Source organism: Scyliorhinus canicula, chromosome 15, assembly GCF_902713615.1.
Source record: "Scyliorhinus canicula chromosome 15, sScyCan1.1, whole genome shotgun sequence".
NCBI classification, from domain to species: Eukaryota; Metazoa; Chordata; class Chondrichthyes; order Carcharhiniformes; family Scyliorhinidae; genus Scyliorhinus; species Scyliorhinus canicula.
Genome location: NC_052160.1, coordinates 31,982,252 through 32,007,282, shown reverse-complemented (window position 1 = coordinate 32,007,282; position 25,031 = coordinate 31,982,252). Strand labels below are relative to the sequence as shown.

Here is a 25,031-nt window from a genome sequence, read left to right as displayed (position 1 = left end):
TACTTGAGGGCTTGAGTTGGTTCCTGGATTGGAAGGCAGCTTTCCAATGGCGGGTGGGGTTGGGGGGGGGGGGGGGGGGGGGGGGGGGGGGGGGTGGAAGGCAGAGAGTGTCAGGAAGGTGGTGGGGTCCTGGCCCCATGCAATCAAATATACCCACTGTGGTGAATTATCAACACTAATAATCCACACTGTGTTGTACAACATGTGTTGAGCCTGTACCTTGTATCAGGTCATGTGTAGTTGCACGGCTCTACCCATAGGGGGGGATGAGGAGCTTGTACTGGGCTCCACCCTTGGCTCTGCCCATGGCTCCGCCCATGGCTCCTCCCCCTAACCAGAAGTATAAAGGTTGCTGTTGTGAGCCTGCCTGCCAGTTCATCAAGAGTTCATCTTGTCACAGGCAGGCTCTGTTGTAAGACGATTAAAACCACTGTTCGCTTTTAACCACGTGTCGGGTGAATTGATGGTCTCATCAATTTAATCGTTTTAAGAAACAGTAAGGAATGACCATGGAATCAGCCCTCAAACCTAATTGACTGGAACTCGACCCACAGGATGCAGAGGCAGAAGAAATCTTTTCACACTGGCTCCGATGTTTTAAGGCCTACCTGGCTGAAGCAAGCACTACAGAAACTACGGAGGAGCAGAAACTCAGTCTACTGCACGCAACGGTGAGCCATCGTATATCTACTCAGCTTAATTGTACCGGCTCATATACAGAGGCCCTGGCCCTGCTCGACAGAATGTACGTGAGGCACGTCAATGAGGTCTACGCGCGCCACGTTTTTACTACTCGCCGCCAGCGCCCACGGAATTGCTAGAAGAATTCCTAAGAGACTTAAAAGCCTTATCCCGGGACTATAATTACCAGGCAGTAAATGCTGCAGAACATAGGGAACTCGTTGTCCGCGATGTTTTTGTTGCAGGCCTCAGATCCAATTACATGCGCCAGCAGTTGCTTGAGAAGGGGGCCCAAAACTTAGAAGCACTGTAGACTCGCCACTACTATGGAGGTCTCGTTCCGCAGCCTCACCTCGTTCCCCGCAGACTCCGTGACCCTGTCATGGGCCCCCGACCAGCGACTACCCAGGCCTGTGCTGCGCGGCCACCCAATCACTATGCTACTCCAGCCTGCCACTTTTGTGGCCAGCCCCAGCACCCGCGGCAGCACTGCTCGGCCCACAACATGACCTACAGCAGCTGCAGCCCAGAGTACTCACTCCCTGAATTCGCAGGACCGCAGGCCCCGTAACGCCGCGGCCTGTACTCCGACTCCGCCCCCACCCACCACGTGCGATCCATGGGGGCCGCCATCTTGGCAAACCCCCACCACGCAGCCGGCCACGTGCGACTCATGGGGACCGCCATCTTGGCAAACCCCCACCACGCAGCCGGCCACGTGCGACTCATGGGGGCCGCCATCTTGGCAAACCCCCACCACGCAGCCGGCCACGTGCGACTCATGGGGGCGGCCATCTTGGGCTCCATCCTCTCCAAACTCTGCAACTCAGATCGGAGACTGCGACCTCAGTGGGCAATCATCACGGGGCCACTCCAGCACAGCTGATCGAGCCACCGTCTACCCACAACTCAGCGCGGTCATGTTGGACCAGTCGCGTCTGAAGCACCTCCGCAACTCCATGATGACCGTTGGAAATCAACGGGTACAGGACACCGTGCCTCTTTGACTCCGGGAGCACCGAGAGCTTCGTACACCCAGATCTGGTCAGACGCTGTTCGCTCCCTGTTTTTCCTGCACGGCAAACTATCTCCCTCACTTCGGGCTCCCACTCTGTTCACCTCCAAGGGCGCACCGACGCGACCCTAACGATCCAAGGCACTAGCTACTCTAATTTTCAACTCTACGTCCTGCCCAAACTCTGCGCCCCACTCTTACTGGGACTCGACTTCCAGTGTAACCTCAAAAGTCTCACCCTCAGCTTCGGCGGACCCCTACCCCCACTCACCATCTGCAGCCTAGCCACGCTGCGAATCTCCCCCCCTCCTCTCTTTGCCAATCTCACTTTGGACTGTAAACCCGTAGCCACTCGCAGCAGGCGGTACAGCCTACAGGACAGGGTGTTTATCCGAACCGAGGTCCGGAGGCTCCTAGTGAGAGGATCATAGAGGCCAGTAACAGCCCCTGGAGAGCTCAGATGGGGGTCGTCAAGACCGGGGAAAAATTCTGCATGGTCGTGGACTATAGTCAGTCCATTAATCGGTTTACGTTCCTCAATGCGTACCCCCTCCCCAGGATTGCAGACATGGTGAATCAGATCGCCCAGTATCGTATTTTCTCCACAGTGGATCTGAAGTCTGCATACCACCAGCTCCCGATCCGCCCGGAGGACCGCCACTACACGGCGTTCGAGGCCGATGGCCGCATCTTCCATTTCCTCCGGGTTCCCTTTGGCGTCACGAACGGGGTCTCGGTGTTCCAACGAGCAATGGACCGAATGGTGGACAAGTACGGGCTGCGGGCCTCATTTCCGTACTTGGATAACGTCACCATCTGCGGCTATGACCAGCAGGACCACGATGCCAACCTCCATCGATTTCTCCAGACGGCCCAGAATCTCAACCTCCCTTACAACATGGAGAAATGCGTTTTCCGCACGATCAGGCTAGCCATCCTCGGCCATGTCGTGGAAAACGGAGTCCTGGACCCCGACCCGGACCGTATGCGCCCCCTCTTACAACTCCCTCTCCCTCATTGTCCCAGGGCCCTCAAACGGTGCCTGGGATTCTTTTTATACTATGCCCAGTGGGTCCCTCAATATGCAGACAAAGCCCGCCCACTATTTAAGGCCACAATTTTCCCCCTGTCGGCTGAGGCTTGCCAGGCCTTCAACTGCATCAAGGAGGACATTGCCAAGGTGGCCATGCGGGCGGTGGATGAATCCGTCCCTTTTCAGGTTGAGAGCGACGCCTCAGAGGTCGCTCTTGCAGCCACATTGAATCAGGCAGGGAGACCAGTCGCATTTTTCTCACAAACCCTCTCCGTTTCGGAACTTCGACACTCCTCAGTCGAAAAGGAAGCACAAGCCATTGTGGAGGCTGTACGTCACTGGAGGCACTACCTCGCAGGTAGAAGATTCACCTTCATCACCAACCAAAGATCGGTTGCCTTCATGTTTGACAACTCGCAAAGGGGCAAAATTAACAATGATAAAATCCTGAGGTGGAGGATCGAACTCTCTACCTACAAATACGATATCATCACCATGGGCAGCACGGTAGCATGGTGGTTAGCATAAATGCTTCACAGCTCCAGGGTCCCAGGTTCGGTTCCCGGCTGGGTCACTGTCTGTGCGGAGTCTGCACGTCCTCCCCGTGTGTGCGTGGGTTTCCTCCGGGTGCTCCGGTTTCCTCCCACAGTCCAAAGATGTGCGGGTTAGGTGGATTGGCCATGCTAAATTGCCCGTAGTGTCCTAAAAGGTAAGGTTAAGGGGCGGGGGGGGGTTTGTTGGGTTACGGGTATAGGGTGGATACGTGGGTTTGAGTAGGGTGATCATTGCTCGGCACACCATCGAGGGCCGAAGGGCCTGTTCTGTGCTGTACTGTTCTATGTTCTATGTTCTATGTTCTATGTATTGACCGGGGAAGCTCAACGAGCCACCAGATGCCCTGTCTGGCAGCACGCAGAGCGACCGCTTGAAAGCCATCCACAATGACCTCTGCCACCCGGGGGTCACCCGGCTCGCCCACTACATCAAAGCCCGAAATCTACCTTTCTCCACTGTGGAGGTAAAAGCCATCACCAGGGATTGCCTGATCTGTGCGGAGTGCAAACCGCACTTCTATAGACCAGACAGGGCCCACCTGGTTAAGACTTCTCGGCCCTTTGAGCGCCTCGCTATCAATTAATCGGTAATCGACTAATCGGAATGTGTACTTCCTGAATGTCATCGACGAATTCTCCCGCTTCCCTTTTGCTATTCCGTACCCCGATATGACCTCCCACGCAGTCATTAGGGCCCTGCATAGTATCTTCACCTTGTTCGGCTTCCCCAGCTACGTACACAGCGACCGGGGTTCGTCCTTCATGAGCGATGAGCTGCGTCAGTACCTGCTCGACAAGGGCATCGCCTCGAGCGGGACTGCCAGCTATAATCCAAGGGGGAACGGGCAGGTGGAGAGGGAGAATGCGACGGTCTGGAAGACCGTCCTACTGACCCTCCGGTCCAGGAATCTCCCGGTTTCCCATTGGCAGGAAGTCCTCTCTGACTCGCTCCACGCTATTAGGTCCCTCTTATGTATCGCCACCAACCAGACCCCTCACGAGCAGATCTTTGCTTTTCCAGGGGCACTACCACGGGGGCCTCGCTCCCAGTATGGTTGAAGACACCGGGCCCGGTACTCCTCCGGAAGCACATCAGGGCACACAAAACTGACCCACTCATAGAAAGAGTGCTCCTACTCCACTCAAACCCCCAATACGCCTTCATAGAGTACCCTGACGGCCGTCAGGACACTGTATCGCTCCGGGACCTAGCCCCGGCAGGATCACACCCCACCACTACCACCGCCGAGGTACCCCTCACACTACACCCCACACAACTCGCCGCGCCCCACGCCCCCGCACCTACCGGGTCGCTACACATGGTCCGCGCACCAGTGCCCACAAGCTTCCAGGGCCCCCAGTCGAACCAGACGGGTACGGAGACAGACTCAATTTGTAAGCCATCACCCCCGCCAGACTTGATTTTTTCACAGGGGGTGAATGTGGTGAATTATAAACACAAATAATCCACACTGTATTGTACAACATGTGCTGAGCCTGTACCTTGTATCAGATCATGTGTAGTTGCGCGGCTCTACCCATAGGGGGAGATGAGGAACTCGTACTGGGCTCCACCCTTGGCTCCGCCCATGGCTCCGCCCATGGCACCTCCCCCAACCAGAAGTATAAAGGTTGCTGTTGTGAGCCTGCCTGCCAGTTCATCAAGAGTTCATCTTGTCACAGGCAGGCTCTGTTGTAAGACGATTAAAACCACTGTTCGCTTTTAACCACGTGTCGCGTGAATTGATGGTCTCATCACCCACCACCCCCCCATTCTCCAAAATCACATCCAGAGGGCAGTTAAATTCTACCCAATGATCAAGTGTCGCTTGTCACTAGTGCAGTAATTTGAGGCCTCCATGATATTTGTCATGGTTGTTTGTCAAAAACATTCCAGATAGAACAGTTCCCAGTGACGGAAGCTGAAGTCTGATTCTTTAACTGTTTGGGGGCCTGTATACGAGGGACGCCATTGAGAAATATCTAATAATAATTAAAGAAGGTTATTCTGACATCTCTTATGAAGAATGAAAGAATGACTATGCAGTTTGCTGGGGGCACATGGATCTTGAAAAATAATTTTGTAAACTTGCTGTGAACGTTGTGGAATCCCCAGTCACTGTGCCGAATTTAGTGACTCATTCATTCCTATTTAGAACATTAGTGCTATAGAGTGTCAGGATATGAAAATGTAATTTGAGATTAAATGATCTGACACTGATTTCTCCTTTAAGGATCCTTTGAAAACATCGATGTTAAGATTTAATTAGACCCATTGTCAACACGGTTGAATGTTACATATATTGTCTTTTTGGCTCTTTTAACAAACAGAGTTTGTTAAAATTAACTCATAAGTTAAGTTCCATTGTCCAATTATCATGCAATTTATTGTTGTTTCTTTTGATGTTTTGGAAGTCTGCCCGAGAATGTGTGTGTAACTTCTCAGTAAGATCACCAGTGCTGTCTGTCACACTACGTGGAAATGTGGATATGCCAAATATTCCTCTGTTACTTACCCAGCCCAACCTCCCAGACAACCATTACTACTTAAGTAACTACTCAGTAGCTAGTGGTGTCCCTCAGGGATCCGTGTTGGGCCCACAATTGTTCACAATTTACATTGATGATTTGGAGTTGGGGACCAAGGGCAATGTGTCCAAGTTTGCAGATGACACTAAGATGAGTGGTAAAGCGAAAAGTGCAGAGGATACTGGAATTCTGCAGAGGGATTTGGATAGGTTAAGTGAATGGGCTCAGGTCTGGCAGATGGAATACAATGTTGACAAATGTGAGGTTATCCATTTTGGTAGGAATAACAGCAAACGGGATTATTATTTAAACGATAAAATATTAAAGCATGCCGCTGTTCAGAGAGACTTGGGTGTGCTAGTGCATGAGTCACAGAAGGTTGGTTTACAAGTGCAACAGGTGATTAAGAAGGCAAATGGAATTTTGTCCTTCATTGCTAGAGGGATGGAGTTTAAGACTAGGGAGGTTATGTTGCAATTGTATAAGGTGTTAGTGCGGCCACACCTGGAGTATTGTGTTCAGTTTTGGTCTCCTTACTTGAGAAAGGACGTACTGGCACTGGAGGGTGTGCAGAGGAGATTCACTAGGTTAATCCCAGATCTGAAGGGGTTGGATTATGAGGAGAGGTTGAGTAGACTGGGACTGTACTCGTTGGAATTTAGAAGGATGAGGGGGGATCTTATAGAAACATTTAAAATTATGAAGGGAATAGATAGGATAGATGCGGGCAGGTTGTTTCCACTGGCGGGTGACAGCAGAACTAGGGGGCATAGCCTCAAAATAAGGGGAAGTAGATTTAGAACTGAGTTTAGGAGGAACTTCTTCACCCAAAGGGTTGTGAATCTATGGAATTCCTTGCCCAGTGAAGCAGTTGAGGCTCCTTCATTACATGTTTTTAAGGTAAAGATAGATAGTTTTTTGAAGAATAAAGGGATTAAGGGTTATGGTGTTCGGGCCGGAAAGTGGAGCTGAGTCCACAAAAGATCAGCCATGATCTAATTGAATGGCGGAGCAGGCTCGAGGGGCCAGATGGCCTACTCCTGCTCCTAGTTCTTATGTTCTTATGTTCTTATGTTCTTAAGATAAGGTTTACAGTAGTTGATGGAGCCATCAATTCACCAGACACATGTTTCCGATATGAATATAGGCTTTAATCTACTTACTACAGAGCCAGCCTGTTACCCGTTGATGAACTCTCAGTGAACTGCAGGCTGACTCTGGACAAGGGTATTTATACAGCAGCACAAGGGGGAGGAGTCATGGGCGGAGCCAAGGGTGGAGCCCTGTACAAGCTCCTGAGCATTCCCAGAGCTACTCCCCCTAGTGTCCGGGTAACGCTACTGCGCTTACAAAGATACAGTGTGAATTACCATGTTACATTCACCACAGTAGTATTACTGCAATGGAGACAGCAATAGTGGAGACCATTTATGTTTCCTGACTTAAGCACCCAAAACCTTTGCATTCATGTCGATCTTAGCTGGCTGGCTGGTTCTTCCATTTGTTCAGTTCCTGCAGACTTCTCCGAACAGGTTTTGTGACTTGCAGAATATATTTCTGGATTGAAGAAATCGAATTTCCAATGAGAATCCTTTCTATTCCTGTGCTCTGAAGAGCATTTGGAAGAGTGTAACTTGGAGGCATGGGATAAGGTGTCAAAAAGAGCAGAACTATTTGAATACCTTCACAACATGTCAAACACAGGATTTACAGGTTGAGAGATATTATGAGCATTTCTATTGTCATGATGATGGAGGAACAAAAACATGGAATTATACACAGAAACAAGGGACTTTAAAAAGGTCTGAGCTGTATAATTTACAATAGAGACAATCCTCAAAGATGGTTGAGAATGTACAGTTACCCACTGACAGGAATAGCTGTAGGGTGTTTCTCTAAGGCAACTCTTTCTGTGTTTCTAGACAAAGGCCGAGATTCTCCCCTACCCGGCGGGGCGGGGGGTCCCGGCGTGTTGCAGTGGCGTGACCTACTCCGGCGTCGGGCCGCCCCAAAGGTGCGTAAGTCTCAGCACCTTTAGGGGCCAAGCCCTCACATTGAGGGGCTAGGCCCCCGCCGGTGCGGTTCCCACTCCGCCGGCTGGCGTGAATGGCCTTTGGCGCCACGCCAGCCGGGGCCGGAGGGACTTCGCAGGCCGGCGTAAGTCCGCGCATGCGCTGGAGCGTCAGCGGCTGCTGACGTCATACCAGCGCATGCGCAGGGGAGGGGGTCTCTTCCGCCTCCGCCATGGTGAAGACCATGGTGAAGGCGGAATAAAAAGAGTGCCCCACGGCACAGGCCCGCCCACCAATCGGTGGGCCGCGATCGTGGGCCAGGCCACTCACCGTGTCAGTGGCGGGACTTCGGCCCATCGCGGGGCGGAGAATTGCCGCGGGGGGCCCGCCGACCGGTGTGGGGGGACCCGTCGACCCGGCAGGAGGGTCGGACAATCCCGCCCAAAGTACTTCGAAAAGAATCTAAAGCCTGATTATCATCCCATCTAAAAGATCCTGGGTGTAATTGCCCTCAACTGACTAGTGTATTCCAATGTCCTATTGGAAATTGCAAAGGGGGGGGTTAAAAGACTTTCCTGCTGCCTGCTGCCTGCCTGTGTCTTCCCTGCCAATCTCTTGAGTGTATGTGTGTGTGTGCTGTGAGTAAAAACGGCTGGAGGTTTTCCACACTTAAGGTGTATGACACATTAGCAAAAGCAGTGCCCTATGAAAAGGAAATAGCCACCTTTATTTAAAAACACTCTTTCTCTGACTGTGGAAGTCAACCAGCCAGCAATAAAGGATCACAGCTGAAGAAAATAACTGGAATATCTCCACCAAACCACAGAAAACCTGACACAAGAAATCAGCTACTTGCTTGCAGCAGTCAGCTATACTGGAATCATTCCATAACGGTCACAATGCTCCATTCAGGGACTGTTCCCGATAACTTTTCCTTTATATTTACTTACTATTGGACTCCATTATTATTTCTAATCTATATTAATGTAGATGCATGTGTTTTACCATACCTTTTTCGTGGTTAATAAACTTACTCTGACTTAACCCAAGAAAGCCTGGTTAAATTGGCTCCTTTTTTTAAACATAACTATTGGGTCTGGAAAAGTCATCCAAGGGAAAGGGAACCTTTTTTGGAATAACCCTTTGCTGCAACCAGCAGACGGGTGGATGGGTTGAATAAAGACACGGAGCCAGTCACCCCTCCTCACCCGGGTGTGTGGGGTGACCGTCCCAGCCGGACGGTGACCAATTGAGGGGTCTCACTCAGATCAACAACTTTTGGGGTACCTCACCTGGTTCTGGTCATAACACTACGCCTGTCAGTGCCTCAGAGGGCCGTACTTCTCCCAAAGGTTATTGTGTGGCTCTGACAAGTGCTGGCCAATCATTTACAGCCCACTTTAATTAAGAATACAATCTGCAACAATGAAAGAAACCTCTGCCTTGAGATTTTTAGGCCACGTGCAGACAGCCCTGGGTAACCTTGTCACATTAAAGTCAGGCAGCAGAATGTGCCACTAGAGTGTGTTATGTCCCAATTCGATCCAGTTAAATCTTGGAAGCCCTGTGACAGTCTTTGTTCAGGTTGACTCTCAAAGCAACTAATGAAGAAACAATAGCTGCCACTTGTTACGATCCTTGGCCTCGCTTGGAATTATTGCTTCCAGCTTTCCCATTTTGTTTTGGATGCTATACAGATGAATTTAATTTGTTTTTATGAATCATTCCTCTCATGTCATTTTTATCATTTGTTTTATAATTATGTTCTATAACTTTATATGGTCACTTATTTTACCCCTACTCCTTCTCATCTCATATCTTTTATTTTTAGGCTATTGTTGTTTCTCCAAGTACCTTCACCTAGTATTGTAAGGTTAAAGTCTGACCAACAGCCCTGTTTATTTATTCCACTTGGACCTTATCCCATTTCACTTCAGATGGAGCCTGTCGTTAGCGACACAGATAATTTATTTTGCAGACCTGGTGTCAGTGTCCCAGGAAATGGATCCCCTCTTTCCCATCCAGTTTTCTGCAGAGGAAATATTTGCTTATCACGATCACTCCAATGAAGTGCTTTTAAAGTGTAGTCACTGTCATCATCCAGGGAACATGGCAGCCAATTTATGCACAGCTATGTTGATATTTTCCCTATAATTTTCCTCTCCTCAGCCTTTTCCCTCCTGTTTTCAGTGCCTCTTGCTGGGAGTGTCAAGTCATTAAAATTCAAATTAAACGATCGCACAATTACAAACATCAATGCTTTAAATAAGAGTTAAGGGTTTCTCCTACTTTATCAGACGCAAAGTGCGATTTCACTCATGCCTGCTGCCTCTGTGTATCTAGCCGTTTGGAGGGATAGTATGAAGAGGAAGATGCCTTTGACAGTCTGGTGAATACTCTTGCATCTTCTAAACAGCAGCTGTAGCTTCAACAGAAGATTGGTAGAAACTGGACAGACACACAAATGGGATCTCCACTATTCTTCTGCTGAGATTATGGCAGAGAGTCAGGATGGCCCCAGAGGAAAGTGGTGATAATAAATCTGTTCCATAGCTGCTGGTTCTCTAATTTGCATGCGGGTGGAGGATGGAGGATGCATGGAGGAGAGTGAACACAGTGGTTACAACTTCTAATGAAATGTTCTACATGTCTACTCCAGATTGCCCAATTGGGAACTGAGAATTGATTGCACATGGATTGAAAGGAATCACAGAATCAAAATGTAGCAGTGTTCATGCCTGCTTCATAACACCAGTAAAAGCATCTGGAAAATGACGCTGGCAACCTCCATATGCTATGCAACATGTGTAAGAGCAGTAATGTTCTATAAGGGTTTAAAATTCCAGCTCAAGGATGCAAATTTTGGACACTTGAATTGGAACTGAGTCAAATTGTCAATCTCCTGCACTTTTCTGTGACAACTTAGGGAAGGCATCAAATGACGGGTTTTCGCCCTGGTCCTTTTTCAAAATAAATTGGTACAAAACATAATAGCACTTGTAACGCTTTCAACCCTGTTATTTATTCCTTGTTTCAGTTTATACTTGAATCCTGTCCAATGTATTGAACATTTTTGTTAAAGATATTTTAAAGGGGAAAGTAGACCGACTTTATGTTTGAAGTGGACTGCTGATAGTAATCTGAATGGTAAAACTCACCAGCATTTCTACTTTGAGAATATTTGCTTCCTGAGAGATTGCGGTGGCTGAATTGCTGCAGGGTTCATTGTTTTAGCAAACATAGCAATCAGCATAATATAATATTTGGTATTTAATAACACTAAGAACCTGCTGAAATTGTCTTGCTGGATTCTGTTTGAAATGCCATCTTGGAGCCAATGGGAAGTTTGGTGTTTTAGTTTATTGTTGGAACGTATTCAATGCCGGGAAAGGCTACACTTGTTAAGAGGGAAGTCAATCACCAAAATCCAAATGTTACTGGTACCCTAGTGAGGTTGGAGCTGGGGAGTAGGGGAGACTACAGGTGCCAGGTTAAAGCAGGTAGAGGGCAGGATGATGGCTGGGGAGGGTGGCTTGTTGCTGGTGAGGAAGCAGTGGCAAGGGCTGCATAAAGGTGAAAGCAGTGGAGGCAAAGGATGTGGTTTTTGGGTGCCGTTGGGAATCGATCAAAGAGCATTGAGATGCTTTTGCCCCACATGATGATTCTACAATAATGGTGTTTTTGACACAGAAAAGCAAAGCACGGTAATGATTGTTGTGTTTGAACTAGATCTGGTCATTGATGGTTATAAACAATTTTGCACCACACATTCTTTACTCCCTATGACTAGACGCAGAGGTGGAGAGTATATCTAAAGTGACATCTGGATTAAGTGCTGGAGGTTTATCTGTCTTAAGTTCCATTATTTTCCCCATTAGCATTATTTACCTTTTTTAATTCCACTAGCTTCTTCCCCTTGACTTATTTTAAGTTCCATACCTGCCTATTATTTTGTCCACTTTCTCCACTGTGAAAACTGACACAAAGTACATTTGTAACAAATCTTCCATATTATAGTCTCACCTACATCCATCTTTGAAAGAGGCCGACATTCTGCTTAACTATTCCTTCCCTCTCAATATACTTGCACTATTTGATAGTATTTTTATTTTTTTTGTATTTCTTCGTGCACCTCCCATTATTGTCGTTGTATCTTTTTTTTCACATAGCTGTACCAATCTCCTGAATTTGTACTTTCCCTAGCTTTGTGCAAACCTTGGGGACAATTTACCTGGATACTCTTAACCCTAAAGAGCCTCCAAGCTGCCCCAGATGGGGTTCCGAGCTGTAATTCAGGTTTAGCCTGCCTTTAGCACAAGATGTCTCTTTGGTAAAGTGTGTTCTAAAAATGGCTGTCCTAAGGGTCAAAGCTTCGATTGACAATTAAATTACCTGTTTAGCATTCATTAAAAATGCCGTGCACTGTTATGTGAGCAAGAGCTTCAATTAATGACCTTTCCTAACACCGACTAGCTGAATGGTAGTAAATAGGCTTTCTGAGGAGTCCTTGTGTTACTTAAAGCCATTCTCAGCTTTCACTGTTTACTTGGCAGCATAGTGACACAGTGGGTAGCACTGCTGCCTCATAGCGCCAGGGACCCGGGTTCAATTCTAGCCTTGGGTGACTGCCTGAATGGAGTGTGTCTGTTCTCCTCGTGTCTACGTGCATTACCTCTGGGTGCTCCGGTTTTCTCCCACAGTCCAAAGATGTGCAGGTTAAGTGGATTGGCCATGCTAAATTTTCCCTTCGTATCCAAAAAGTTATAAGTTAGGTGGGGTTACGGGGATAGAGCAGTGGAGTTGGCCTAGATAGGATAACTTTCAGAGGGTCAGTGCAGACTCAATGGGCTGAATGGCCTCCTTCTGCACTGTAGGAATTCTATGATTCTATAAAATTGCTTCTAATCAGTGCTAAAGCTGCAGGTGCCTGGTTTAGTGCATCCAGGCACGGCAATCATTAATTAGCCCCAGAATTGCGGGAAAGAGACATGCTTTCAAGCATGCAGGTCTCATTTGCATGTCACCCACTTAGCTCTGTTTTCATCCTTTCCTCAAAATAACCCAGTTCTTTCCCCATGAAGTTATCTGCTGCCTCCTTTATTGATTTACCTACACAGGTGGAGCTTTAGTGTTTTAGTTGTACAGTTTTGTATCACATTCAAACACCTAATTGAGTACTTTGCATTGTTTCTCTTCAGGTTTACTCATTAACAATTCAGCCCAGTTTACTGTGGTCCATTTATTTCTCATCACTTTGTGGTTTGCTTTGCCTATACTTCAGATATTGCCAGGTGACTATTCCTTCTCCCCACCAAATCCAAAAGCAGTTCAGTCATGGTGTGCTCGTTATTTGCAGAATGCTCCTTTACTGTCGGATTGTTGACTAATTTGGGTTCATTAATCGTCATTACATCTAAATAATAATAATTTCCTTTTACACAATGGAAGACGAGAATAAGTCTAAACATTTCAGCAGTATCAACTTGCTTACCGTACCTGAAGTCATGCTTGTCGTGTTCTTGAATAGAATAAAGAGGGGCCTCATTAGAGGTAGCTTTCGAATTTGATGCGGACATACTGGGAATGAATCCTGTCTTGAACACTCACATCAAAATGGCTGGAGCAGGCTGTCTGGTTTATAAGCCGCTCTTTTCCACTCTTTAATAAGGAAATGGGGAGTCCACACCGTGTGAAGTAAAACACTAGATTTATTTACAATGTAGTATATACAGTTCCACCGAGCTGGCCGACCTTTAATATGCTGGTTAATTAGGGTTCTCCCGCCCCCTAGTGGGGTAGCAAGTGCTCTGCGAGGACCACAATAAGCATTCCCACCCCTTAGCATGAAAACAGCAGGCTAGGCCTCTGGCTCCAACTGGATCTTGGCCACGGCCCCTTTGATAGTACCCAAGCCAGTCTGGAAAACATCGGGGAACTTGCTCAGTACCGCTCACAGACAGTTAGATCCCACTTGGAAGATATGCTGCCAATCCAACTGTAGTGGGTGCAGCCAATCACGATCAGGTTAAGGCTGCTTCCTTGCATGACAATGAGGGAAAGGCGAACAGATTGACCCTTATAAACTACTGGAGTAAGGGTGGACCGCACAATATACAGTTGTTCCCTTGTATAAGTGGCCAAATGAGCCGCTGTGTCAGCCAAAGTCAAATTATGAACACCCCATTTAATAAGTTCACAGGTGTTCTGCACCACCACAAAATCAGCAGGTCCCTTATCCAACTCCATTTGAAGCAGATGGCCATTTATCTGTATTGGTACATGAAAAGGGGCCACACAGGGCGCTGCCAAACAGTTCAGCTGTATCTTTGCCTCATCCTCAGCCTCTTCTGGGTCATCCAGATGCAAGGCCTGGCCCTGGAGTTGACAGCTACCTCAACCGGAGCGGCTGGAGCCCTAGTCATCCTGTTGCCTGCAGTTACACCTAGACTGGTGTCCGCACGAGGCACATGGGCCAGAATTGCCTTCAGCTGAGTCCGAGGACATTAGATGCCTCAACGGCCAGATCTTCACCCAGAGGCCAGAGTCTTCACGACACAATGTCCAGGCTGTGGCGATACCACATGAGGGGCAACGCCCCAAAATGTTTACCTCCATTCCTGGTGTCTCTTGGACGTCACGTTCAAGGCTTTCTCTGGACAAAGAGATCTGTAGCGCCTGTTGAAAAGTCAGGTAGGTTTCACCGAAAAGTGTTTTTTATGCTTCCATGGAGCATATGAAAATGAAAAATGAAAATCGCTTATTGTCACGAGTAGGCTTCAATGAAGTTACTGTGAAAATCCCCTAGTCGCCACATTCCGGCGCCTGTTCGGGGAGGCTGGTACGGGAGCATATCCGATAAAGCAGTGACATATTCACAAAACCTGACTATTCTCCATAGCCAGTGATATGAACTCGATGACAGACTCATCAAGGGACATCTCTACTGTATTACAATGATACCTTTGAATGATCACTGATGGGGTCGGGTTAAAGTGTTGCACCACAAGTGCCATGAGTTGGTCGAATGAATGCGTATTCAGTGCTGCCGGGTATGTGAGACTCTGGATCACGCCAAATGTGTGCACTCCGCAGGCCATCAACCGTATGAACGTCTGGCGCTTGTTCTCCGTGATGCTGTTGGTCCAGATGAAGTGATGCATTCTTTCTGTGTATTAGTTCCAGGCTCCAACACTGGCGTCAGATGCATCTTAACAGCCCAAAGAGAGGCATGATAATTTGTTCCAACCTGGGTCTGGAAAATTGGTGAGGTGGCTCAGCCGATGTTGCAACATCGACAGCAGTTTACTCCTCGTCGCCAGTTTAATAAGGACACAGGAAGTCCACATCAGTAAAGTAAATAAATAGATTTATTTACAACTGTGCGAGGACCACGGGAAAGATAATCATTCCCACCCCATAGGTCCCGTTGGGATATTACACACTCTAACTCCTATAGTTATAGATGATTTACTTGGATGGGTTGGGAATTTCCTTGTGGAATCTTCCAATTAACCGCCTGTTCTTTGCCGGACAGTCCGCAGAAAATCAGGATAGGTGTATAAATCAATTTCCTGCAGTTTTACGAAAACCCATGAAGAAATCATGGCACAGACCATTCTTAAGCTTTACAACTTCAGTTCTTGCTGATTGGGGAGAATGCACAATAATGCATGTTTGTACCTCTAAGGCTAATAGTTGGGAAAGTAGGAGAAACGTGGGAAAATAGAATGAACTCTCGATATTACCTTTAGGATGAAAACTAAAACAGTATGAGTAAAGATGTTTCATCTGAGCTGTAGTTATATCTGGGGAGTAATTGGACAGGTGAAAATGTGAAACATTGCAGTGGAATGGAAGATTGAATTCCACTACAGCCAATTTTTTTCTCCAAACACACTTTAAGATGGGCTGCTGATTTGCTCTTGCCCGTTTTGCACTTTTATCGAAAACAAGTTCCCCCATAATTTTATGTCCATACAAACTGCTTAGTCAAAAGTGCAATAAATATGTTGATGTTACGATGCTGTTGCCAAACTGTTACACACTGAAAAATGCAACAAACTGAAAATATTGCACAATGCCTTTTCTGTTGTACATAAAGGCCACTGACTTAAAGTTTTCTGGTGAATATTTTATCTTTTGCAGATTCCAGTATACCTAACGTTCAAGTAACAAGATTGACCTTGGTCTGTGCTGCTGCACCTGAGCCCATTTCCATGGATCTGATAGGTAAGAATTTTTACTTGAACAATGGTCTTTGTAATCCATGAAGTGTGATATGTGACATGATGGAGAGACCCCCTCCACCATGCATGCGCCGGTGGTGACGTCAGCGGCCGCTGACGCACTGGTGCATGCGCGGACCGGCAAAGACCTTTCGGCCAGCCCCGACACCGGGCGGCGTAGTGCCAAAGGCCGCGGCGGAGCGGGAGCCACTCCGGCGCAGGCCTAGCTCCTAAAGGTGCGGCTTTGGGGAGGCCCGATGCCGGAGCGGTTGGCGCCACTACTCTACGCCAGGACCCCCCGCCCCGCCGGGTAGGGGAGAATTGCACCCCATGCTTCTCGTCGGTGTGATCACACTTCTCGATTTTGTGCCACCCCCGCCTCGCCAGCATTGTCACGGGACTCAAACCCACAAAGGGCGTGAACCTCATTTTGATAGTTGTGCATCAAATTAAATATTGTTAGCGGCCTCCTGCTATTTCAACCCCTCTGACTAAATATTCATATGTCGCTGCCATGACGTCATGTCGGCGACGTTTACAGCAGGTGTGGCCAGAAGTGAGGTCATCGAGGGGATCCTTCCGGTGGCACAGAGGTAATTATAGCCCCCAGGAAGTAGAGGGACATTCCCGGGCAGTGCCCTGGCATAGGTTGGCACTGCCAGGTTGGCATTTCCAGCTTGGCACAGTGCTAACCTGTGCGAAGGGCAGGCTCTGGTGGGGAATGCTGGTAGTACCAGCTGTCCTTCCTGGTGTTCGTGGTGGTGGTGGCGCAGGGGGTTGGATGTTACAATGCTGGGGGGGGGGAGGGTGGTACAATGCTGCTCGTGAATGTGGGGGGGGGGACCAATTGCCAGAGAGGATTGCCGGGGGTGGGGGAGGAGGGGTGGGAGCTGTTCAGCAGCATTGCTTATTGAAGGCCCTTTAAAGATGACGCTCTGATCACTTTGGAGCCGATTGCTGGCCCTCTGATGCCTCGCCCCACTAGAGTGATGGTGAAAACCACAGCCACTCTTTTTTTTTGTCTAAGAGGCTCAAGATTTAACGAGAAAACAGGTCTGTCAAATGGAGAGTTTCACACCAGTTTTCTGTCTGAGCCTGACACTTTACCAAATTCTGGTGTGGAACAGCCCATAAATCCATAAGGAAGCAACATGTTACGCATGTCCCTTTGCTGTATTTTGTTATAACCAGTCCCTAGATGAGGTTCCCTAATTTGTTGAACTCCTGAACGGGACCTGAATTTGGTTATGATCCCAGATGAGGAGGAATGGGCTGACTCCCCTTCTTTATTCACCCCACCTTGGCTGATCACAACAAGGTTAATTTAAAAGGGATCTCCACACCCCATGGATACCTTTTCCCAGTCCAAATGTATTTGATTTTTGGAAGGAGCCAATTTAACTAGGCTTCCTTGAGTCAATAAAAAATATACAAATATACAAATCAGTCTTTGGCTTACCTGTGAGCGTAGATGGTGGTATGTTTCAGCCACCGGTAGAGTTGACTTTGGAAGTTTAGCAGATAGTTTGGAGACATTGTGTTCTGCAGGGTGGCTTCTGCTGAGCTTTCCTCCAGCGAGAGTGGGAGAGATTCTTGTCTGTCACCCGCAAGGGTGACTGACTCCTCTGTCTTCTTGTTTCTGTGTCACACACTCACACGCTGATACACCAGCACATGAATACCCTCAGATCAGTCTGCAACTCACTTTTTAACCCATTTCCCTCTCTATTCCTGAAAGGGAAGTCTTCCGCATAAAGTCTAGGTCCTTTCTTTCACCGATCACTTCCACATTCTGAGAGATAAGTAATTGTAATCGCTTATTGTCACAAGTAGGCTTCAATGAAGTTACTGTGAAAAGCCCCTAGTCGCCACATTCTGGCGCCTGTTCGGGGAGGCCGGTATGGGAATTGACAGGAGATGGCCTTGGTTGTCTCCTGCGACGTGCAATCAGCCTTTTGGCACCACAACTACAGGAGATTAAAGTTCAGTCTTTTGAACCTTTCCTATCTCGCTTTCAAACCCCTCCTTTTTCAGAAGGCTCTGACAGCTTTCAGGAGCAGCATTCCATATTCTCTCAGGACAAGTCAGCAATTTCCCAGAAAGTGGTCACTTTACATTAACATTTCACCATCACTCTAGTGGGGAGGGGCATCAGATATCTTTTGCTCAGTGTCTTTGCTTGTATTTCTTTTATAAACAAATGTCTCCTTTAAAAAGATCAATATGGGGCTGGAATGCACCATTGTAACAATTTCCATTAGCCATTGTATAGTCTGAATGTGAGACATAGCTATAATTGAAGATTTATCCAGGAGCTGAATTTTACTTGTTCCCGCCTGGTGTGTTTTCGACATGGGAGGGGAAAGGCACAATAAAATAGGGTGTGTGACCCCCACCATGTTCCCACTCACCCCCAAAATATGCAGGTTGGATGGGCTGCTGAATTCACCATAATTAAATAGATAATCAAGGGTTAATTAGACTTATTACTAGGCTAATTAACCCCAACAAAATGCTGGGCACACCATAAAATGGCTGACGTTGGCAGTCTGGTGGAAGTGAGTAGCCTGATCTTTTTTTATTTCAGAGGGTGGGAAGGAAAGGGATACAATCTTCGGCGGCTGTCCTTTGTAGATCAGGGGGCAGGCCCCCTAAGATAGAACCTCCCACTTTCTTCCTACCCACCTGGTGGCTTAAACTAACCACTCTCTAACCTGGCCAAACCCACCTTGCTCAAGTCAATGGACTTAACTGAAGCGAGGGATCGATTGGATCTTCTTCTGCTTCCTCATTACAGTCCCGACAGTGCCCACTAATGCACTCTTGGCCCAGCCAGGGCTGAGAGAGCTGCTGGCCAATTGGGTTGTCTGAAAGCTCACATTGGTAGGTCCTCTTCCCCAGAGGGAGTGCGTCGGCTCCACTCTGACTTTGCTCCAGTGGAGGGGGACAAGGGTCAAGGGCGGGGGAGCGAAGAGGAGAGCAGTGCTTAGGAGGGGGTGAGTCCCGGGTTGAGGGGGGGGGGGGGCGAGCTGTCCTCCCTATTCAGACCCTGATGTTCACACTTATGAGCCATTGAAATTATGATTATTTATTGCATATTAAAAATGACACTCTTGAGTTCCCCAATGAACAAATGCATTGGGTAATACACTTTTGAGATTTGTAGCTTAGGAAAGCCCCAATTTCAACTCTGGATGACCTGGTTGGATGATCAGCAGAAAGTTTATGTCGACAGATGAATATGTTTGCCTACAGAATTGAAATTTCACTCAAAGGGTTGTAAATCTTTGGAATTATTTACTCAAGGAGAATGCGGTTGCTCCAGTTTTGAATGCATTTAAGGCTGAGGTAGACAGATATTTTTTCATTTAGGTAATCGAGGTATATGGGGAATAGGTGGAAAAGTAGGGGTGGGTATCAGCCATGATCGCAATATTGAAGTGACGAAATTTCTCTTCACTCAGTTTTAAATGATTGGCTCTTGATCCTTATCCAGAATAGGATAGCATTCTGACCACCCCCACCCACTCCCCCTGCGTTGTAGATTCCCCTTCCAGGGACAACAGCTTCTCAGTGTCTACCCTGTCAAGCTCCTTGAGAATCATGCTTGTCTTAACGAGATCACCATACATCTAAACCTCCTCCCTCCTACACCACTCTTTGAACCATGGGCAAGATCTTCCCGCTGTTCATGTCGGCGGGATCTGCCGGCCCGCAGACCCCTGCCCCAGGTTTCCTGGCGGCACGGGGAGGATTCAATGGGAAATCCCATTGACAGCGGTGGGACTAAAAGATCCCGCCTCCAGCCAAAGATGGGTTGCCCCCTGCTGCCGAGAAACACACCGCAAGAGGCCAGAAAAGCCCGCCCCTAATCTGCTTGACCATATGCCAGGTGGAGCAAGGCTCAGGTAACAATGCAGAGATTGTTCAATTCATTCAAAAGTAATGGACTGACTTTGATACACTTTGGATTATCCTGAGGGCTGTGAATGATGCCTTATAAATATAATTAGCTCTACCCCACTCCAGCCCTTTGTTTTCATTCCATTTCATTTTAACTGTCTTTTATCTTTTATTTCTTTCTTGTCTTTCTTTATATATTTTACCCCCACTCTTTCCCCTTATCTTATACCCCCTTACCTTTGTTGCCTTCTTTACTTTGAGGTGAACCACAAGCTGTTTCTTATATCGACCAAATGACCACACAACCAATATTTTATTCAAAAACACAGTTTATTAATAACACAAGACTTGTATCTCTATGCAATAATACAAGCGGTTCCGTACTAAACTACACTTAACGACTAAGGTGACCTTTACTTAACTTCGAGTGACCGGCACAGTGCGAGATAAGGCCCTTATTCGGGTCCACATGGTCGGTTGGAAGTTGTTGGGTTCGTCTCAGCTGGGCTCGTCCTTCAGGAATGGTCGCAGGTCCTTGAACTTGGTTGTTCTGCTGCAGTTGGTCGCGCCGGTCCCAAAAGAGATCGATCTCTAGTGCGCAGGGCTTTTTATCCTTCGTCTCTTTTGTGCCCTTTTGGGTGGTCCTTACTCCGGGTCCAATGGATTGATAGAGCTTTTCGATCACCCTCATCGATCACAGCCAATTAGGGGGCGGATACCTCGATAGCTGGGCAGGTCCTGGCTATCGTTGTCCCAGGCACGTAGGCCTTTCTAAATAATGTGGGGTGGCGCTGGTTAGTCTGCTACTGTTGTAACTCCTTGATTCAAACTCTATTGTCCTGGGGGAAATGGTGATCGACTTTTAATGGATACAAGTTTCAACCAAGTCTGTTTTCTTTGCACAACACACAGAGACTGTGTACCTGTCTGTGTCCCAAATTGACCACAATTCCTATGGTCCTTTGTAGGTGGCCATTTTACATGGCTACATTCCTTCCTCTTGATCCTGAACGCGAAGCATGGTGGATCACAGTCTTGATCCCGTAGTCTACCTTATCAAGCCAGCACGGGTCAGTCAGTTCAGGTCCTACTCTACTCTGTCCTAAATGTATTGTACAATTTTACCTAATTTTCATTAATATTACATAATTTCATTAAAACAATTCACTACTAATAGCTATTTCATTCCTAAAATTGGATCCATATAAAATATTTTAACTTAAATTAACATATAAAACAGTTGGTTTCTAACTAAACTTTCTTAACTGTACTCATGCTGCTGGTTTTATCTAAAGAACTTATCTATAACACAAAATCTACAAAACGTAAACAGCAGCACCACATTAGAACATAGAACATAGAACAGTACAGCACAGAACAGGCCCTTCGGCCCTCGGTGTTGTGCCGAGCAATGATCACCCTACTCAAACCAACGTATCCACCCTATACCAGTAGCCCCACCCCATTAACCTTATTTTTTAGGACACTAAGGGCAGTTTAGCATGGCCAATCCACCTACCCTGCACATCTTTGGACTGTGGGAGGAAACCGGAGCACCCGGAGGAAACCCACGCACACACGGGGAGGACATGCAGACTCCGCACAGACAGTGACCCAGCCGGGAACTGAACCTGGGACCCTGGAGCTGTGAAGCATTTATGCTAACCACCATGCTACCGTGCTGCCCTTGCTGCGGCTTCTCACATTTCATCGGTACAGAGGTATAAAGGGTCTATTTAGCAGCTGTTATCACAGATTTGTAAGTTGTACATTCTTAATAGAGTTCTATTGGATTCCAAAGAGGGGGGCTCAAACTGTGTATATAGGAGGCCGGGAGGCTTTTTCCTTCCATTTACAGAGTTTGAATGTGAGGACTACACTATAGATTACTGTAATCAGGAGGAGGGTCTCTGTTATGTCTGAGAGTGGGTTCCGTATTGCAATGCCTTCCCACCAGGTGGGGGTTTCAGTCTCTATCTCTAACAGTTGTTGTGTGGTATCCTGACTGGAGGTGGTCTGTGGGATGGTGCCGCTCGAGGCTGGCTTAGGTCCTACTCTAATTATGTGTATTGCCAAATTACCTTTAGTGGGTGTCCCGGGGCAATTTTGTCCGATCCTTATTGTGTTCCCTGCAATTTTATTTAAACATCCAATTTCGGGGCACCCTTCATTAGTAAGTTTCCACCAATCTTCTGTTCCGGTTATGCTAATGTAACATTCTGATGTGGACCCATTGGGCTTTCTGTAAATTGTCCATTTGTCATTGCACCCAAATATGATGCTTCTGTTCTTACGCACCCATAGGGTGCCAATCTCACATTCCCCTGCATCTGGGGGATGGTACCACAGACTGCCGGGCTGTGGAAAGTCTTGGGTATCTTGTGCTCGGAGTCCGGTAAGTGCGGCAACTATCCAGACGGCGATCATGGGGGCTGGGTTCACCCTGCGGTGTCTGGGTTCCTTGCAATCCTACGGAATCAAGCACAGTATCATGTCAGTATCGTTGGTTAATATCTGTGTCTCTCTCTCTTAGTTCCAATTTCCTTTTATGATTGTGTGACTCCCCAATTTTGTTTTAAAAATAAATGTTGGAGAGGTACTAATCAATTCTCAATAATCAATAATCAAGGTCTCAATTCAAGTATTCAAATGCCTCACAGCTTGTGTGGTCGATGCGAGGAGTGGGCGGATGTTTTCTTCACCCATTCTCCATCTTTACTAGCAACCAAGGAGGTTGAGGCTTTCTGTGATTCTTACTCCATCCTCAACAGTGGAGGAGCCATCTACATAGATCTTTACTGTGTCCCCTGTGTCTTGGGAACTTTGTGTCTCACCGTTTACACGTGGTTGTAACGATTTAGGAACAAAGGGTCCTGTGGGGTGTGTCGCTGCAATTATCTGGCATTCGTGTGGGGACCCTGCAAATTGTCTGCTAAGAACGTGGGGTCTTGGTGCGTTTCACAGAAATATCCCTGCCTTGTAATAAGAGTGTCCAGCGAGCTGCTCTGATCTGGCTAACTGAACCATCCTTCAGTTTGCCGTCTAACAACAGTTAGGGTTGTGCTCGGTTAATATCGTGACTGGGTTGAGGCCTATAATGTAGGCAAAGTATTGAACTGCCCAGAAGACTGCAAACAAGTGTTGTTCACTGGCAGAAAATCCTTGTTCTATGGGGTCTAAAACTCTAGAGGTATAGGCTACCGGGCCTAATCAGTCGTGGTGTTCCTGTAGGAGCACTGCTGAGAGGGTTCGGTCGGTGGTTGCTACTTCTATGGCATAGGGCAAGGCGGGGCCGGGAGCTTGTAAAGTGGGAGCTGTACCGAGGGCGAGTTTTAAATTGTCTATGGCATCTGTGCGCTGGGGAAGCCAATTCCATGGGTGTTCTTTTTCAGAAGCTCTGAGAGCGGGGCGGCCTTTTGGCAAAACCGTCTGTATAATTTCTGCAGTATCCCACTAAACCTAAACATGAGCGGAGTGCACATACATTACGGGGCAGGGACAAGTTCACAATGGAGTCAATTTGTTTTTGTTCAATTTCACGTTTGCCGTGTGTAATAGTGGTGTCTAAATAAAGTACATTTTCCCTCAATATCTGTGTCTTTTTGGGGTTTACCTTACATCCGATGGACTGGAGCAGGGTTCAACATTCGGCCAATAGAGCAACGTGCTCTTCCCTGGTGTCGGTTTGCAGGAGCAGGTCATCTACATACTGAATTAGGCATTCGGGGCGGGAGAATTTGGAAAGACCAGCAGCTAGTTGTCTGTGGAAAATGGAGGGGGAATTGTGGAAGCCTTGGGGGAGACACGTCCACATGTACTGTTGTCCTTGAAAAGTGAATGCGAATTTATACTAGCACGCCCGACCTAAGGGAATGGACCAAAAACCATTGCTGATATCCAGCACGGTGAAATACTTTGCTTGCACTCCCTGCTTAAGCATGGTCACAGGACCCGTGGCAACGGTGGGTGTTGTTAAAGGGGTAACTTTGTTTAGTTTGCGGTAGTCAATGGTGAGTCGCCATGAACCATCTGGTTTATTTAAGGGCCAAATCGGGATATAATTAGTGGAAGCTACGGGTCAAATCACTCCTTGTTTTAACAGACTGTTAGTTACCTTTAAGATTTCTCCCCCAGCCTGCTGCGGAAATCCATACTGTTTCTGTGGTTTGGGGTTGGGACCTGAGATCATAATCATACCTTGAATGTGCCCACAGTCGTGCTTCTGTTGGGCAAATGCACCTTTGTGTGTGGCCAATACCCGCCTAATGGTGTCGTCTGTGCTAATTGCCAAAGGGTTAAACCAATAGTCCCCTACTGAGCAAATCCTGTTTTCGTAATCTCCTACTGAGATTATGGTGGGGGCTCTAGCTGTCTTGGACATTTGCCAGACACACTTGTTTATGGTGTTGAAGGAGAGGTTATGTGAGTTCATAATGTCTATGCCTAGGATGTGTTCCGCAGTCGGTGGTAGGTCGACTAGAACAATGGGGTGGGTAGTGGTTATGTTTCCTATTTGGACAGATATAGGGGCTGTGATGTATTCCTCTTGCTTGTGGCCTGTGAATCCACTGAGTGTGATGGTATCTATGGTGGGCCAGGCTGTGTTTTGGAATAGGTTTGCGGAGTTTAGTGTGGTTCGGGATCCTCCTGTGTCCCAAAGAAAATCAACTGCTTGTCCCCGGACTGTGCCTGTGACTACCAGTCTTCCGACGTTGTCCCAGCACGTGTCACAGATCCCTGTTGGAGACTCTGGACACCGTCAATCTGAAGAGTTATAAGCAAGGTTGTCTGAATGGGCATTTACATTATGCATGGGGCGAGCATTGCCTTCTAGCTGTCACGGCTGTGATCGTGGTCTGGCCTATTTTTTCTGGGTGAGGGGTTGGGCTGTTGGAGTTGTTGGTGGTGTGGGGGGTTTTGTCTGCAATTGCGGGCAAAATGTACTACTTGTCCACAAGTGCAACATGGACCTCGTGGTGTGTGGGCGGGGGCTTGTGCTCTGGGGTACTGTTCTCGGGGGAAATGTTCTTCTTTTCTGCCCTCATTTATCCATGCGGGTTCCTGGCTAGTTCTGACTGG

General features: G+C 47.6%; 1 protein-coding gene across 1 annotated transcript in view; it reads left to right on the top strand.

The window, feature by feature from the left end:
• Positions 1-25,031, top strand: part of arhgdig (Rho GDP dissociation inhibitor (GDI) gamma) — a 92,223-nt gene that overhangs the window by 35,951 nt on the left and 31,241 nt on the right. The window contains exon 3 of the mRNA XM_038820559.1: positions 15,970-16,053. Within this exon, the coding sequence (XP_038676487.1) occupies positions 15,970-16,053 (84 nt within the window). The remainder of the gene's footprint in view (positions 1-15,969; positions 16,054-25,031) is intronic.